The sequence below is a fragment of the Sturnus vulgaris genome, chromosome 13 (assembly GCF_052056855.1).
Source record: "Sturnus vulgaris isolate bStuVul1 chromosome 13, bStuVul1.hap1, whole genome shotgun sequence".
In the NCBI taxonomy this organism is placed as follows: Eukaryota; Metazoa; Chordata; class Aves; order Passeriformes; family Sturnidae; genus Sturnus; species Sturnus vulgaris.
In genome coordinates, this window is record NC_142255.1 from 1,090,664 (window position 1) to 1,105,704 (window position 15,041).

At 52.2% G+C, this 15,041-nt stretch overlaps 1 protein-coding gene across 2 annotated transcripts; it reads right to left on the reverse strand.

The window, feature by feature from the left end:
• Window positions 1-210: 210 nt before the first annotated feature.
• Window positions 211-12,452, reverse strand: SNX1 (sorting nexin 1). 2 transcript variants are annotated; one of them, XM_014890009.2, is made up of 15 exons: window positions 12,264-12,452; window positions 9,084-9,186; window positions 8,097-8,227; window positions 7,498-7,564; window positions 6,411-6,454; window positions 5,344-5,485; window positions 4,813-4,891; window positions 4,494-4,569; window positions 3,706-3,819; window positions 3,469-3,562; window positions 2,306-2,511; window positions 1,562-1,705; window positions 1,122-1,202; window positions 745-816; window positions 211-619 (listed from the first exon to the last, which is right to left on the reverse strand). In XM_014890009.2, the coding sequence occupies exons 1-15, from the start codon at window positions 12,393-12,395 to the stop codon at window positions 569-571; spliced, it is 1,536 nt and encodes a 511-aa protein (XP_014745495.1). In that variant the 5' UTR covers window positions 12,396-12,452; the 3' UTR covers window positions 211-568. The 2 variants fall into 2 exon arrangements, with proteins under 2 accessions (XP_014745495.1, XP_088028942.1); XM_088172816.1 differs by lacking the exon at window positions 1,122-1,202.
• Between the last annotated feature and the right edge of the window lie 2,589 nt (window positions 12,453-15,041).

Here is a 15,041-nt window from a genome sequence, read left to right on the forward strand (position 1 = left end):
GAGCACCGCTGAGCTCAGATCCTAAAAACGGCTTCTGCCAGAAGAAAGGCAGAGAGCCAAAGCCTAATCAAGAGCGGGGACAACTGCCCAGAGTAGTGTCCAAGGTCACCTCTGTCCCGTCACAACACGGGGGAGGTTCTGCTGCTTCCCTTGCCCTCCACAGGATGCAGTTACCCCTCCCCACTCACCACCCTGAACACCCAGAGCCTGTTTGCCCTGATAGAAGTTTTATTACAGAACTTTAATGGCACTGCAGGAGTAAGATAATTCATGAGAGCCTTAAAACCCAGCCTGAAAAATAGATATTTGCCAGATCTCATTAATCCCCTGGCTGCGGGTCTGGTCTGGAAGCAGGAAACTAGTTTTTCTTCAGTAAGAAAATATATGTTGCTAAATGAAAAATATACAGTTAGAAGAGTTACTGGCTCACAAGCTGCTCATCTAGGGGTGACACCTCTACCAGATCCAGCATTTGGAATGAGGGGTCGATCACGTGGAGAAGAAGAGGAGGTATAGTGTATATATAAAAAAAAAAAAGGCAAAATTCAGGTTTGTTTTCTCAGTCCAATTAAGAAATAGCCTTGGCTTCGGGCAGGAACGCTTCCCAGTACTTCACCAGCTGCAGGGAGAAGAGGGAGAGAGTCAGGAGCCTGCAGGATGGAGCTGCAGTGCAGGGGGTCATGCTTGAGGGATTCACAAGGTTGGCCTGAACTTGGATGTAAAATCACATCAGGGGCCACTCACCTGTTGCTGAGAGTTTAATAACGTCTCAAGGTATTTCGTGACGTGGTTTCTGAAGTCCTTAGATTTCTCTTTCTGCAAGAGACAGGCATTAGGCTGGACGAACCACCAAAACCCTCAAGATTTTGGGAGGGGGAAGGAGAAACCACCAGGATTTTCCTGTTCCTTACGGGGTCCCAGGAGGAGACCAGCACACCGGACACAGAGGATCTTTGCCCACCCAACTTCATTTTAATGGATTGCCCCTAAGAGGGGAAGCCTCCTCTTAGCCAAAAGCCCTCAGCGATATCCCAGCTCACACATGTTGGGATTTAGGGATGCTGCTGTGCCAGCAGGGGGGCAAGAGCCCAGGTCAGCCCCAAGGGCTGCCCTAAACGTACCTCAAACCGTATCACTTCCTTGCGGATGACAGCCGAAATCCGCTCAAAGTCCCTTTCGTACTGTGTCACCCGGGACTCCCACTGCAGAGACAGGAAGTGAGTGCACTGTTTGAGGGCAGGAGAAGGAACTCTCGCCCCCCTCTCCATGGGGGCTTGGAGCCACAACTGTACACGTGAGAGGTGTTGCTGCAGCAGAGCTCGGTCTTTCGAGCCCTTGTCACCACCCTGGCATGGAGGTCACAGGAGGCAGGACCACGAGCAGCCCCTCCTGCAGCCTCTCTCAAAGCTGGCTTAGCCCTGGTTGCAGCTTGGCCACACAGCTGTCCTTCCTACTTAGGAGGTGCACTCCAGACCACAAGGTTCCTTCCCCAACCCAGAAGGTCCCCCACTGGAGCATGGAGGGCAGGAACAGAGCAGAGACCCTACGCTCCATTCCCTACCTCTGAGATCTCATCCTTGGCCTGCTGCAGCTTGTCGGGTTTGTTTGCCCACAGCAGCCTGGCCTCCATCTCCCTCTTCTTCTGGAGCATGGCCTGGGCATCCTGCCACCGCTGCCAGGTCTTCATGCGCTGGTCAAAGGCTCCCTGGAGGGAAGGAGAGGCAGAGGTCTCCTGAGAAGGGGACACTTATCAAGGGGACACTGGAAGTCCTGGACCAAAGCTGAGCCACAAGACAGACTGGGTCCTGCTCTGGAGCATCCATAGCTCCACAGGACCAAGGATGTGGCCTCTGTAGCAGGATGTGTTTAGGGCAGGAAGGGGTCAGCCTGCTGGGCTTGCTACTCCCATGGGATTGCTTCTTCCCAGTGCAACAGTTGGGCTGTGTGGACTTGATGCCCAAGTTCAGGAGCATCAGGACTCAGGCTCTGCTGCAACAGGCACTTGGCTGGTCAACTTTCACCATCTTTATCACAGGTTACCAGCTTACAGCTTCAGCCTTCACCTCTGGAAGAGCTGGGGTCACCCACATGCCATGAACTTGCTCCACATCCCCTCTGGAGAACAGCAGCAGGCCTCACCTACAACCTAACCGGTGCACACCGGGACAACCAGTAAGTTTTCCCTCTGCCTGAAGAGGCCATGCCCTGCATACCCTCTGCTATGTCCTGTGCTTGAGTATGGAAGACCTCCTGGCATCCCTAAGTCTAAGATGGGTATGAGGAGCAGGAGCAAAGGAGTCCTTACCCTTACAACTGAGAGCAGGCGGATGTAGTCCCCCAGGAGCTCAGCCATGAGGAAGAAGTCATTGTTAGCCTGTTCATGGTGCAGCTGCTCAATCTTCTCCTCCACCTCAGCCAGCTGGGACAATGCCCGGGATAGGGCTGTGTTATCCTCTGAGCTTCCCAGCATGGCCAGACTCTTGGCAAACTGGGCTGTGTTCAGTGCCAGCTCTGGGGAACAGGACGAGGGTCAGGAGATGGGCCTGGCTGCATCACCTGTTCTGCTGAACAGCAGAAGGTTCAGCCCTTGGAGCTGCCTTTCCATAGCTCCAGGAGATAGCAGCTGGAAGAGCCAGCAGTGGCTCAGTCAGAGCTAGCAGGTTCCAGCCATGAGGAGAGGGGAAGCAGCCAAGCAAGAGGACAGGCACAGCTTTGCAGAAATCAGTCAAAACATGCACAGGAAGGAAAACATCCCCACTCCCAGAGGATGTCTCAGAAGGAATAAGGTCATCTCTGCTCAGGCTTGCTACAGCAGCCTTCAGTCCCATGAGGATAGGCTAAGGGAATTAGGGTCGATCAGCCTGGAGAAGGGAAGGTTCCAGGGAGACCTCAGAGCCCCTGCCAGTGCCTAACGGGGCTCCAAAAGAGCAGGAGAGGGGCTTGGGACAAAGGATGGAGGGACATGACAAGGGGAAATGGCTTCCCACTGACAGAGGGCAGGGATAGATGGGATATTGGGAAGGAATTCTTCCCTGTGAGGGAACTGAGGCCCTGGCACAGGTTGCTCAGACAAGCTGTGGCTGCCCCATCCCTGGAAGTGTCCAAGGCTAGGTTGGATGGGGCTTGGAGCAACCTGAGATAATGGAAGGTGTCCCTGCCCATAGTGGGGCGGGGGATGGTATGAGATGGATTTTAAGGTCTCTTTAGCCCCCAAGCCATCCTGGGATTCTATGATCTCACAGGTTCCCTTCCACACTACCATCCCAAGCTTGTGGAGCTGGACAGAAGAACTGAAGTGACTATTTTACACCTGTCTCCCAGGAGGATGAGACAGAGAGTCCTTTATAGCACTGTCCCACCTCCTTGGAAGTGTCCCTGGGACACCCGGCCCTGGTGACCCCCTCCAGGCATGGCACAGGGTGTGACTGTCCCAGCCCAAATGCCAGAGCACGGTGCTGATCTGGTCACCTTTCCGGTGGTTCACCAGGGTCTCCACCACAGCGTGCAACTTCCGCAGCCGCTGGTCCTCACACTCCACTTCCTGCAGCTTCTCCTCGAACCACTGCAATGGGTAAACCTAGAGCTCATTCCCATAGGTGAAAAACCCCATAGGTGGGGTTTTCCCTGCACCCAAAGCTGGAGCTGGGAAGAGCATATGGCTCCGGAGAGAGGACAGGGACAACCCTGAGGTGCCCCAACACTTACCATGTCCGATTCATTCATCTTGATGGTCATTTTACTGACAGCATCTGTAGCTTTGTTGAACATCTTCATTATTCCTGCTCCACTCAAGGTCTGGGTTCCTACTGCTCTTGGGAGCTGGAAAGGAATAGAAAAGTTTGCTTTGCTATAGGAGATGGAGTCAGGCTAGGAGAGCTGGGTGTGTTCATCTAGAGAAGAAAAGGCTCTAGGGAGACCTTAGAGCTCCAACGAGTGCCTAAAACGGCTTCAGGAGAGCTGGAGAGGGACTCTGAACGAAGCCTGGAGTGACAGGACAAGGGGAAATGGGTTTCCACTGACAGAGGGCAGGGACAGATTGGACATTGGGAAGAAATTGTTAGCTGTGAGGGTGATGTGGCTCTGGCACAGGTTTCCCAGGGATGCTGTGGCATCCCTGGAAGTGTCCAAGGCCAGTGGATGAGCTTGGATAGTGGAAGGTACTCCTGCCCATGGCATGGGGTGGAATGAGATGGGCTTTTTTAAAGTCCTTTTCAGCCCAAGCCATTCCATGATTCTGTTTTGCACATGAGGTAACTGCTGAGTGGTTTCTCCCTGCCCTTACCTCAACCCATAAGCCTTTTGTTTATTTTCTCCCTCATGTCCAGTTGAGGGGATGGTTCAGCAGCTTTGTTGGGCACCTGGTGTCAACATCAGTTCCCACTCTCACAGGGCTCTGCCACTTCCTGCTGAGCTTTGTGGGATCCCGTCTCATTAGCTGCTCAAGTACCGTTTCCTTCAGCACTTCCAAGGATACCTTACTCCACACTACTGACCTCCTCCTTCTCCAAGAACTCTCTGACGTCCGGGTCCTGCAGCATGGTTGGATGGCTGACCACTCTCCGTAGGTATCTGTGGGAGGAACAACTCCAGGAGTTACTCTGGCTGTATCAAATCCAGCTCTGAGCCATCACAGTGACACAGCCTGGTATTTACTCCAGAATAGCTAGGGAGCTGGAAATCAGTGCTAACAACTGTTCTAATTCATCCACCAGTTTTCCTATCTCCCTGGGGAATTTGGTGATACCAGCTTTGCTAAGACCAGACCTCTCTGAGGTCCCTCACTCAGTTCAGAGACAGCCAATGGGGTCATACCTCTCTAGAGCAGCCCGACGTTTTTCTAGGAACTCTGCAGAGGAGGAATCTTCTTTCCCAACTTTCACTTTGGTCATGCCTAGCACAGAAATATGTGATTAATGAGCTGCTCTAAACTCTATACACAAGGTAAAGCGGTTTATTACAGACTATCAGGGTGTCAGTGGAGGAGAGGAATCTTACAACAGGAATTAGACTTTGGGAATTTGAAATCTGCTCATACCCAAGGAATTAACATTCAGGAAAGAGACAAAGCAATGGGCTGGACTCAAGTGAACAGCAAGTCAGTGACATCACAGAGGTCAGGTGGGGAGGCATCTGGGGAGGAACTCCATCAAGGATTTAAGTCCAGAGCTCCAAGTACGGAGCTAGAGCTTTGTCTGTGCCACAGAACCCAGACTATTTTCCCTGTCTACTCTGCAGCTTCCCTGTGAGCTCTGAGACTGGTGTAGGCCAAAGAGCTCGGACAAAGAGCTCAGGAGGACTCACAAGAGCTGTGAAGGACCAGCACTAGTGCAGCTCCTCACTCACCTATTAGGCTCTTCTCAGGCGGTGGAGGGACAATGAACCCATTCTGGGCATGTTTCTCCGACAGCTTCTCATAGAGCCCCAGGAAGTCACTGAACCTCCTTTTGACTGAGAACTGCTTGCTCCTGAACATCGGCATGCTGGTCTGGGGAAGAGATGACAGTTTGGTCACACTCCCCCAGGAAAGCCTGGCCCTGCCAGCTCTGCCAGCTGGCACCTCTGGGAAGTGGGACAGTACCAGCTCTGCAAGAAGTGAGCAGTGAACAGAACAAGTTTTGGCCCAGGTTTTCCACAGTTTCCCTCCCAGCTGGGTTTCTCCTTGGAGCCAGCAGCAGCATTAATGGCATTAAATAAGTTATTCCTGCAGCTTGGGCTGCTTAGTAAGCCCTGCCCACTGTCTAATCCCATCATCCCTGCTCCACACAGGAATAGGGACATACCCCTCAGGTCACCTAAAGACCACAGGGCCACCATTGCTTTGGACTGAGCTTGCAGAGCAGGAATCAAGGATAACAAGTCCTCTAGTCTCTTCTTCAGACCACATGTTGCCTGTAGGCCAGCAGCCATGGTACAAGCAGGGGGAGCAACTTTCCAGATTCCAGCCCAGGACTCCAAAGCACTGCAGCAACTGCATTTCTCATGGAAACTGAGAGGAACAGGTCCTGATGTGAATGCAACTACAGCAGAGCTCTGCAGAGAGTGTTGAGCTCAGGTCAGCTCAATCTAATATTGTCACTGGCAGAGAAACTTCAGCAGCAGCCCTGGGATCAGGAACTCTCCCAATGGATGTCATTCCTGCTGCTCCCTCTAATGCTGAGCATCCCTATCAGCCAAGGCTGCAAAGAGGTAACTGGCTGTGAAAATAAAGGCAGTCTCCTTTCAAATAGATTCCAACCCTATTCCTCAGCTAGGCTCATTTTTTGTGGATTATAAGTTCTGAATCCACAGAACGAGGCATTCAGGCCTCCTGTTTATTTAGGTCACTGCTGGCTTGGCTAAGGACATACAGTTCAGCTGCCTTTAAGCATGGAAAAACAATGGAAAATTAGACATAGAGGGGTTAAACATACCTGTGTTGACACTTTGTAGGCTACGTAGGCATTCATGCCATCCCCTACGGAAAACAGAAACAAGGTGTTGAGATCACAGATTAGCAATTTCCACTATTCCCTGAACACAAAGCACAAGGCTCCTGACCTCTTCCTGCCTTGGTGATCCTGATTTTGGAGGACTGATGGAGCCCTGGATCTTCCTGCAAAATCAAGAGGCAGCATGCTGCTGCATGGCCCTGGACTCCTGCCCAGCAGCCACTTCTCAACCTGCTTATGCCTCCCCACACTTCCTAAAGGAGCCAGCACTGATAATTGGGCACTTGTTGTGCCAGCAGCATCTGGGCTGGCTCCACACATCTGCTCAGACCTCAACAATTCAGAGGCTGTAGGGCACATGAAACAGTCTATTCACGGGATGCAAGTCAGGCTGGATGGGGCTGGATCCTGGAACACCACAGGCAGTTTGCTTCAGCTCACACAGAAATCCCCTTGTTCACCTGGCAGTTCATCTGAAGGGCATCCTCAGAGCTCCTCTGCTACTCTTAAGATACATCTGATTTACACCTACCAGCTCCAGAGATCACAAGCCATGCAGTGGGGAGCTGCCACTCGTGAGGCTGCTCTGCTGGCTGGGATCAGATATCACCTTGGGTTTTCTGCACCCCGGGAACTTCCACATGGCTGGTCATGACACTCTGACCCCTCTTTCAATACACAGAAACCCTCTTGCTTCTCATTTTGAAGCCAGAGTTGTTTCCCTGGCAAGCTCAGCTTCCAGGGAATGTGCCAGAGGATGGAATAATGCACTCAGTTTCAGGTTAAGGGAATTTTGCTTACCCCGTGCCAGCTCCACACAGGGCAGTGCTGACTGGAGGTCATGCCAAGTTGGTCACCAGGCATCAAGAATCCCAAAAACCTGGCTCTGGGCTTTTTAGAACCTGCCTCTGCCTTGCTTGTTCTCACCCTAGGCTTTGTGCAGCATCATTTCTTTAAGATACTGGAAGAATCCTTGGAGATGTTATTCAAGGATCAGGTTTGTGCTTAGAGACAGCCCAGAGGCCAGAGCTGGTTCCCCTAACCCTTTCACCTTGCAGGATGAACTCACCAACTTTCTCTGGGTCGCTCACTCCCACAGTCAGGTCAAATTTGTCCTCCTGCTCCTCTTCTTCCAGCTGTTTGGAGAAAGCACACAGGGACAGCGAGTCAAAACCAGGAATAGGGGTTCAACCCACCTTAAACCATTACAGTAAGCTTGTCCCCGTTGCCAGGGCATCTCCAGCACATTAGTCTGGCCAGGACTGTTTTATAAAGCTTTCCCTCATCGTGTCCAGGCAAGAATCCCAAACTGGGTTTGTCATTCCTAGCCCACTATCTGCCCACACTGATGCACAAACTGCTCAGCCCCAAGAAGAAACTGCAGAGCTCCAATTCACAGCATGGACCCTCATCCAGACCCACCACTATTATAGCTCTGGAAGCAATCTGGACCTCCACACGAGCAGGAATTCCACCAGGCTCACCTAAGCCTCACTCCAGTGGTATCAGTCTCAGACTGATACAAAGAGATACAAATCAGGACATTCAATAAGGCAATTACGTATTAATTATATCATTTAAGATTCATGTTTACAACTGAGTACATGGAGGCGTTCCTGCCAAAGACAGTTTGAAACTTGCGGGACAGTTTGGAAGAACGATACTCACCTCCTCATAGCTCTTTGAAAGGTTTCTAGAAGAACTTGCTGCTATGTCTAATGAGGGCAAAGGATTGGATGCTTTGGCCACCTCCTTCTGGTTGTTCTGAGTGTTGTCAAGGGATAGCTCCACAGTGGCATCTGTCAAAAGAAGTTTGCAAGGGTCAGCCTCTCTCTTGGGGTTTCTGGAAAGGCAATTACAATATTATCTGACTCATGGGATCTAGGAAGTAACAATAGTCTTAATTAGCAAAGAAATCCATAGGGAGGACACTTGTAAGCACTGGGAAAAGCACAACAAAGCACTGTCACTGCAGTAAGAGCATTTGATCAATCCTGCTGGAGAACATTATGTTAATCCAATGAACTTATTCCAGAAGGACCGAGGCATGAGCTCTCACTGATCACCTCTTTGCTGTGTGCTAGAGGAGCTGCACCCTGGAACAGCTAAAGCCACACAGATTTTACCTGGTACATGGGCCAGCCTGGGAGGAAGGCTCCTTCCCAGGTCACTTCTCTACTTGGAGGATGTAAAAACGTCTACCTCTTAGCAGAAGTTTCTAGAACTGACTCTCAGCCCATCATGCCAGGGCTGGGGAATGTCTGACCCTCCTCATTTTCCTCTGCTGAGAGGAACTGTGTTTCCTTTTCCTTGGGAACAGCCAGGTCTCTACTAAAGATGCTTCTGCCACTGGCTTGGAGTCAGAAGGTGGAGAAGGAAAATCCTTTAACTCTGAGGAGACACTCACCATCTCAGTGCTTAAGGCAACAAAAGCAACCCTCATTTTAATCCTCTTCAGCTCCCAAACAGTCCTGTGGCAGGATCATCCTAGAGACCTGGCAGAGGCTACTACGACCTTCCCAAACATAACACCAGACCAAGCAGAATCAAACATGTTTTTGAGATGAGGACTTATGATCTGCTTTTGGCTATAGATATTTTAGTAGTGTCACTCCAGGCCTGGAGCTGAGAGAGGCCCAGTGCACACAGACTCACCTGCAAATAGGTCCTGATCATCCTGCTCCACATTAACTCCATTCTCTTTGGAGGAGCTGCTCACAGGGAGAGGAGATTCTGCTTTCAGGACTGGGGAGTTGCTCTGTGAGAAGATTAAAAGGTCAAAAACAGGTCATTTACACTGAGGGATGGAGGAGCAAACACGTCACCGTCTTTGTCCACCACCCTGTCCCCTTCCACTCACCCTTCAGCATCACCCTTTCTGCCACTTTTAAGGACAACAAGGGTCACACCAAACTCCGGAGCCAGTTTCCACCCAGGAAGGACCATCCTGGCTGCTGGGAGCAGGCTTGGGGACAAGGGGACAGCCCACGCAAGAACTTTTATGCCAACCAGTCCTCCCCACCAGAAGACAGAGCTGCTTCAGCATTCCTGTTACAGATGCCTGCATCACAAATCATCCTTCATTTTGCAGGCAGACAGCCCAAGGAAGAAGGGGACAGCAAGTGCTATTCTGTAGGTCTCAGCAGAGAACACAACAGGTGTTTGATGGGCAGTAAATGGAGCTCTATTAGAGACTCCAAACCAGCAGCTCCTCAGCACTCTCTCCAGCAAGGAAGTACCATCAGATCACGTCGCTCCTGGAGGAGAGAAGCCGTGCTGAGGCAGCTTTTCTTTGAGGTGGGCTCATGTCTTCGTGTGGTAAAAACAAAATAGCCATCAAAACACTCACTTGATGGCAAGAGCTCCTGTATTTCAGGATGTTTTCCTAGAGGAGGGACTGCTCCCAGCTTGGATCACAGCAGTTAAAGGCACGAGCTATGTTTCTTAGTGATGGAGAGCGGGGAACAGAGACCCTCCATGACAAACATCCCCCCAGGCCCCCAGGATCCTTCAGACTAGTGTCCAAGCCAACAAGAGGACTGGTATCAGAGGTTACCTACGAGGAAAGGGTTCACATAGCTCCTCTGCTTCCCCAGGAAACCTTTAGGCTCATAAAGAACCCCACTGTGCATGGACAAAGTAGTTTTCTACCACAATTGCTTCACGGTTTGCCTTAGACTTAGTTCCTCAGACATGAGGACACGTACCACACCCTGTTCCTACTTCTCCATCTGCTGCTACAGAGGAGCTGTGGCCATGTTAGATCAGCCCATGACATGACACCAGCCATCTCTGGGGCTGGATTCAGCACTCCCCGACATCACATATGCGGACAGAGGTCCCCCTGTGCCAGTCTGACACTCACCACAGGGAAACAGAACTTGTCTGAGAAGAGCTCATACTTGGGGACATCCCTAGAAAGGACCGTGGTGACAAACGGATCCAACCTCTGTCAACAGACAGATGAGGTCCATGTCTGGCTCTACTCAGTTCTGACCCAAACAGTTCCTTGCTGGCAATGCCCAGATGCTGTTGAGCCGCCTGAACGCTGGCAGCCAGACAGATCTGCCCCCCTTGCTTCCCAGAAAGTGTTTTCCTAACATTCAAGGGCAAAGACAAGCAAAGCTACCAGGTCACAAGAACAGTCACGTATTAGATATGACAGTGGCTTCCACAAGAAAACCAAACACCTGATAAGCTGCTGTGGCTGACCAGCCTCCCCTTCGAGCACAGGGATGTGTGATTTCCATGAAATACCACGGCACTCAGCGCTCGCCACTCTTGGTGGGACCACAAACCATTAAGTTATCTCCTACATCCTCCAATTCTTCACCAAAGAAAGGTCCTGTGAAGTTCCAGACCATCTCCATGACCTAGTACCTGCCATAGGTACCAGCACCTTCCTCTTGCAAGGCCCAGGCTTGAACTTTCCCAGATTTCCAAACATACAACCCAGCTGCTGTTTTGCCCAGAGCAGAGTGAGTTTCACCCTCACAAGGTCATAATCTATCCACATTCCCCCTAATCACCTGCTGCAAAGGGGAAACACGAGCACAGCTCACAGACATCAGGCAGGAGCTGCACAAGAAATAGGGCACAGACAGGCTCCAGCTTTGTGTCAGTGGCAGGAGAAGCTTGGCCAGGTCGTTCCTAGCAGGTTCATTTGGTCATGGCCACAATCTCCTGCTCAAGGCCTCCCTAGGCTAGAAAACTGCAGAATGTTCCTGGAGAACTTCCTGCCACCAACTCCTGTGCTGCCAGCTGGATCATGCATGCTGGAAAAAGTCTGGGTGAGGTAAGCAGAGGCTCCTGTAGCTCAGGGAATCAACTTCACAGCATTTCAGCCTCCAGGCTGCTGGAAGAGCTCCTGCAGCTCCTCTAGCTGAGATCCTCTCTCCATGAAGATGCTTGATCCCAAGGACCAGAGGCCAGTGGCTGACTGTGGAAATTCAGCTTGGAAAAGCACCAGTCAGTGTTTTACCTCCCCTGCTGCCTGATGGTCACTGCCTGGGGCAAACCTGAGAAAATGCCAGCACGAGTTACTGCCAACAGCCTTCAGCAACCTGGACTTTCTGCACAGGAGACTGTTGGAAACAAAGAAAGACACTGACAGCCTTCACACCTCTACCTTGAGCATGGATTTGTGCACGGTTTGCTGAACAAGTACCACCAAACCCTCCAAGACTCTCCTGCAGCCCAGCACAAAGCCCTAGTGAGAAGAGGACACCGGATGCCTCCTGTCACCTCACCCTCCACACCACCCTCAATCTCAAACTGAAGGCATCATGGCAGCCATGCCTGCACCCTCTGGATGTTGAGGGGACCATAGCTGATGATGCTGGGGGAAAAACAGATGGGGCTTCTTCTCCCAGTGAAGCCGCACAAGCTACGCAGCAAAGAGCTGTGGCTGCCACTGTAGGATGGTCGTGAGGGACCTTGAAGCCCACCTTGTTCCACCACCTGCCATGGGTAGGAACACTTCCCACCAGAGCAGGCTGCTCCAAGTTCCATCCAACCCGGCTTTAGGCAGTAGCTCTGCAGGAACGGGGAGCAGCCGAGCACAAGACTTTTCTCAATCCCACAGCCACGGGAGCCACTCTATGACCCCTATCCGGCCCCGCGGCTCCTTCTCCGCAGCCCCTCTAGGAGGTTCCCCCTGAAGGGGCATGAGTCCAGAGGCATCGCCCCCCCACCCCCCCCCCCCTTTATTCTGGGGGATTTGGAGTGTTTCACACTATTTTCACCAAGCCCAGAGGACGCCCCGGGCAACCCCTCGCACACGGGCCCAGCCCCGCAGCGCCCCCGGGGCGGCGCGCCGCCCGCGGCCGCACTCACGCCGCCGGTGAAGATGTCCTCGCCCTCCGAGTCGCTGTCGGGGGACCCCAGCCCACGGTGCTCGGGGAAGGGCGGCGGGCGGCGCTCGGCCGGGGAGGGCGAGCGGGACCCATGGCTGCCGCCCGACGCCATCGCCGCCGCTTCCGCCCGCACCCGCCACGCCGGAAGCGCCCGACACGCCCTAACCCGCGGGGCGGGGCCTCGGATGCGGGCGGGCTTCGGATTGGGTAGTGTCTCAGCCCGCCCCACGCCCGCCGGCAGCGACAGCCAATGACAGGCGCTGGTAGGTGCCGCGTCGTCACCATGGAAACGGGGGTACCGGCCGTACCATTGTGCCGACGGAAAGAAGACCGTGTCCCCTCCGCCTGGAAGAAGTGGTTGAGCTCAGAGCGCCGTGTGCCCGAGGTGGCCGCGGTGCCTCGACGGCCCGGGCGGTGAGCCCGCGGTGTCCCCTCGACGGCCCGGGCGGTGAGCCCCTTCCCCCCAGAAAAGCCATCTCCGAATGAGCCCTATACCACTCCAGACATGGCAGGATGGGCCACATGCCTTGAAGATGTCCCAGGATGAACCATATTCGCCCTTAAGATGTTCCAGAATAAGTCCCAAACCCCGACAATATCACAGGATGAACCCCATACACCACCAAGACATCCCAGGATAAGCCCTAAACCACTTAAGTTATCCCAGGATGAGTCATATACCCACCAAGATTTTGCAAGATGAGCCTCAGACCTTAAAAATGCCCAGAATGCACCCTACATAGCACCAAGATATCCTAGGATGAGACCTATACCCCTCAAAGCATCTCAAGGTAAGTCCTGTATCACCAAAAAGAGCCCTAGATAAGCCTCATAACCCTGGAAGTAGACCAGGATGAACCCTATAACCTACCCAGGATTAACCCCATACACCTACCAAAACCTCCCAGGATTAACTCCATACTCCCACAAGACATCCCCACATAAATCCTGTACACACCCCCCAAGGAATGCCAGGATGAGACACACACCTTGAAGATGTTTCAAGATTAACCCTATACAATACCCAAGACAGCAGTGGATGAGCTCCATATACCCCAAAACATTCCAGGGTAAACCCCATACACCTTTCCCCCCCAAGACAGTGACAACCCAGAGTCATGGGTCACCACCGTCCTGCAGGGCCAATGCCTCTCTCAGGAGAGCAGCAGGAGGTGCGGGGCACATGAGACACCCTAGACTTCCATCAGCTTCGGACTAAGGGAGAACATCCAGCTGCAGATGAAGGATCTGGGGGTCCTTGACCAGCAAGACATCCCTCAGTAGGATTCATTCCTGGGTGCTGCCCCATGGAGAGGGTCTGTTTCTCCAGGTGGGAAGCACTGGGTGTTATGAGCCACTTGGCTGTGGGAGAGTGACAAAGAGGTTTTCCTTCTTTTCCCTCAGCTGTCTCCTGTAATGAAGCAGCAAAATCCAGCAGAAATCTCCAACCTTCTATGCTAGAGAATTTGGTCAAGTACATGGTTGCAGCCAGGTCACACTTCCATCTTTCATCCACACTGGCTGCCAGGCAAGGAGCAAACAAAAAACAGAACACGACTTATCCTTATCTGAAGGACTTGCCAGTGTCCTCCCCAATTCCTGCTATCAGTGAGCAGCTGCTAATTCCCTCCTACCTCAAATTCTCTCTGGGATTTGTAACAGCAAGGTCTGTTCTTTCACTAGCAGGTGAGACTCCACACTGGAATCCTCTCAGATTGCCTCAGTGGGTTTGAAACAAGAGACTCACCCCATGAGGCACCTACCAGTATCACTCTTCTAAAGAGGATGGCTAGGAATGAACATGGCTGTCCAAAATCTCCCTCAGGATGAGAAGCATGAGAAGCATGTACATCCTTTAAGATGAGTAGGAGAGGCTGCAGGAGGAGATACAGCTGCCAGAAAAATTGAGAGGTCCTGCCTGCTGGGCTTCACATTTTGACACAGAAGAAACTGAGCTACCTTGATGAGCAGTGGAGATAAATCTCACCCAAGCCCTCACAGCCTTATTCTCTGTAAATTCTCCCTTTGGCCCCTGAAGGATGACCTTTTGAAGGAATAGTTTCATCCACTCAGGGTTAGACCTTGGGCAGTCTGAGGATGAGACAACTTTCTGTTGCAAACCTCTTTTGAATACACACCAGGCTTTGGGTGTCAGGTTTAGACCTCTGGCTGGGTGGAGGTGGCCCAGTCCCAGCTGTCCCATAGAATTAGGGGAAATCTCACCATAAAACCAGGCAGGAGCTACCAAGGGTCCCATAGTAGGAGTAGACATTGCACACATTCAGCCTCAGATACAAAAGTAAGGATCAGCTAGCTTGGGGTAGTCAGAATTGCTTCCAAAAATGCCTCAAGGTACTTCACTGTGAGCACAACTGGAAGACTTCGGACTAAATAGCCTTTGGGAGCTTGACAGAGACAAGAGGTGCTTTATTACCCACCCTCATATGTTTAAGACCTCCCTACATGTTGACAGATGCCTGCACAAGTCTTTACTTCCCTATCAGGACAATCTCTGACTTATCTTCCCCACCACATCTCTTCGTTCCCAGCCCACTCTCCTCCCTGTGTGCTCAGGTGTGTGGGGCCTCTGATCATCTCTCCAAGCATTCCTTTCTCCTCCTCAATCCTCTGAGCCTCCCTCCCTTCTCCTTGCCAGATGCCTGTCCCAGGCCAGGGGTCTCCCTGCCCAGCAATGTCCAAAGGACCACTGTGCATCCAACATAAGCTGCCCCCAGGAGCCAGAGCAGCTCATTAATCA